General features: G+C 45.1%; 1 protein-coding gene across 1 annotated transcript in view; it reads right to left on the reverse strand.

The window, feature by feature from the left end:
• Nucleotides 1–1,537, reverse strand: part of LOC101856471 (flocculation protein FLO11) — a gene marked incomplete at its 5' end in the record, with an annotated part of 8,068 nt that extends 6,531 nt beyond the window's left edge. The window contains 1 exon segment of the mRNA XM_013088968.1: nucleotides 1,362–1,537. Coding sequence (XP_012944422.1) covers nucleotides 1,362–1,537 — 176 coding nt within the window.
• Nucleotides 1,538–1,605: the final 68 nt, after the last annotated feature.

Below are 1,605 nucleotides of genomic sequence, written 5' to 3' on the forward strand. Positions count from 1 at the left end.
GGAGGGGGGGGGGGGGCTTAATCTGGCCTTCTGACCGCTCCATCGTCGACATTGCAACGGACATTTTCAAAGTTTTTCAAGTGCTCGCGAGAGACACACAATGTGAACAACCGTTTCTTGCTTGCAAAAAACACAGAAAGACCCCCATGAAATTGGCAATGCAACGATTGTATGATCTTGGACTTGATTCCGGAGTGTGCAATGGATGTAATACATCTTTGAAAGATCTAGTGTTGACGTGCAGCAAGGCATCGGTGAACATTTTCCTGAACAATTACGCAAAAAGCTTCAGAGACAAAAGTCTGTGACAAACTGGACTAGAAAAAGAAAGATCCTCAGGAAAAGGTTGTAAGAGATTCTGCACCACGTTAAGGTAGGATTTGTTTGTATGTGCCTCGTCCCCTCTTCGTGTTGTTGTTGTTGTTGTTGTTGTTGTTGTTGTTGTTGTTGTTGTTGTTGTTGTGTGTGTGCGTGTGTGTGTTTGTGTGTGTGGTAATCTATCCGTCCGAAATTTTGGAGCCCCGAAGAGCGTGCTCTTCGCCAGGGCTACCGCCTCCCTTGGGTAGCGGGTGAAGCAGTCCAACCTCCCTGAATCCTCCCCAAAGAGATGTCACCGCCGTATGGTGTTGTTGTTGCTGTTGTTGTTGGTGGTGGTGGTGGTGGTGGCGTTCCTTTGTTTGATTCTGTCTGCCCTACGTGTTGGTGTTGTTTTTGCTGTTGTTTTTGTTGTTGTTGTTGTTGTTGTTGTTGCTGTTGCTGTTGTTGTTGTTGTTGTTTTTGCTATTGGTGGTGGTGGTGACGTGACTTTGTTAGATTCTGTCTGCCGTACTTCCACGTCTTGTCTCTAAGTTGTTGTTGTCGTTGTTAGAATAATCATTGTTTTTGTTGTAATTGTCGTTGCTAATGTTGCAATTTTTACCTCTATCAAACATCCGTCGTCATTATCTAGTATCTAGCCTCCTTTTTTTTTTGTTACTCTCTTTTAACACCTCTAATCTCTGTTTTGTTTGTTTGTTTGTCTGTATGTCTCAAGGTTTGATGTCACACCGCACACCAAATCAGCGATGTTTTTTTCCACTGTTTTGCGATTTCGTATCCCTACGTCAAAGCTAAGCTAAGAGATACAATATGAGAGAGAGAGAGACCATAGGCTAGTCATATCAGATTCAAATGTGTGGAAAAAACATTGCTGATTTGGTGTGTGGTGTGACTTCAAAACTAGAGACATTCAGACAAACAAACAAACAAACAAAGAAAACAGACCTCGAGACAAACAAACAAACAAACAATCCTTGAGACATACAGACAAACAAACCAACCAAACAGACCTTGAGACAAACAAACAAACAAACCAAACAGACCTTGAGACAGACAGTAGGTATGGTGGCTAGGTCTGCGTCCGTCCCCAGCTCAAAGCTGTACCAGGTCTGCGTGTTGAAGGTACCGCTGGTGACGTCACACTGGGCCTGGTTAGATGACGTCAGGCTGTTGACGTCACGCCAGTCTTCTGAGATGGTGACCACGCCCGGACACGAATCTGGGGGTGGGGAGGGGGGTGGGGGGAGTGAGTATTTTGAGCGTGTGTGTGGGGTGAAGGGGAGGGAG

Source organism: Aplysia californica, unplaced genomic scaffold, assembly GCF_000002075.1.
Source record: "Aplysia californica isolate F4 #8 unplaced genomic scaffold, AplCal3.0 scaffold00846, whole genome shotgun sequence".
NCBI lineage: Eukaryota > Metazoa > Mollusca > Gastropoda > Aplysiida > Aplysiidae > Aplysia > Aplysia californica.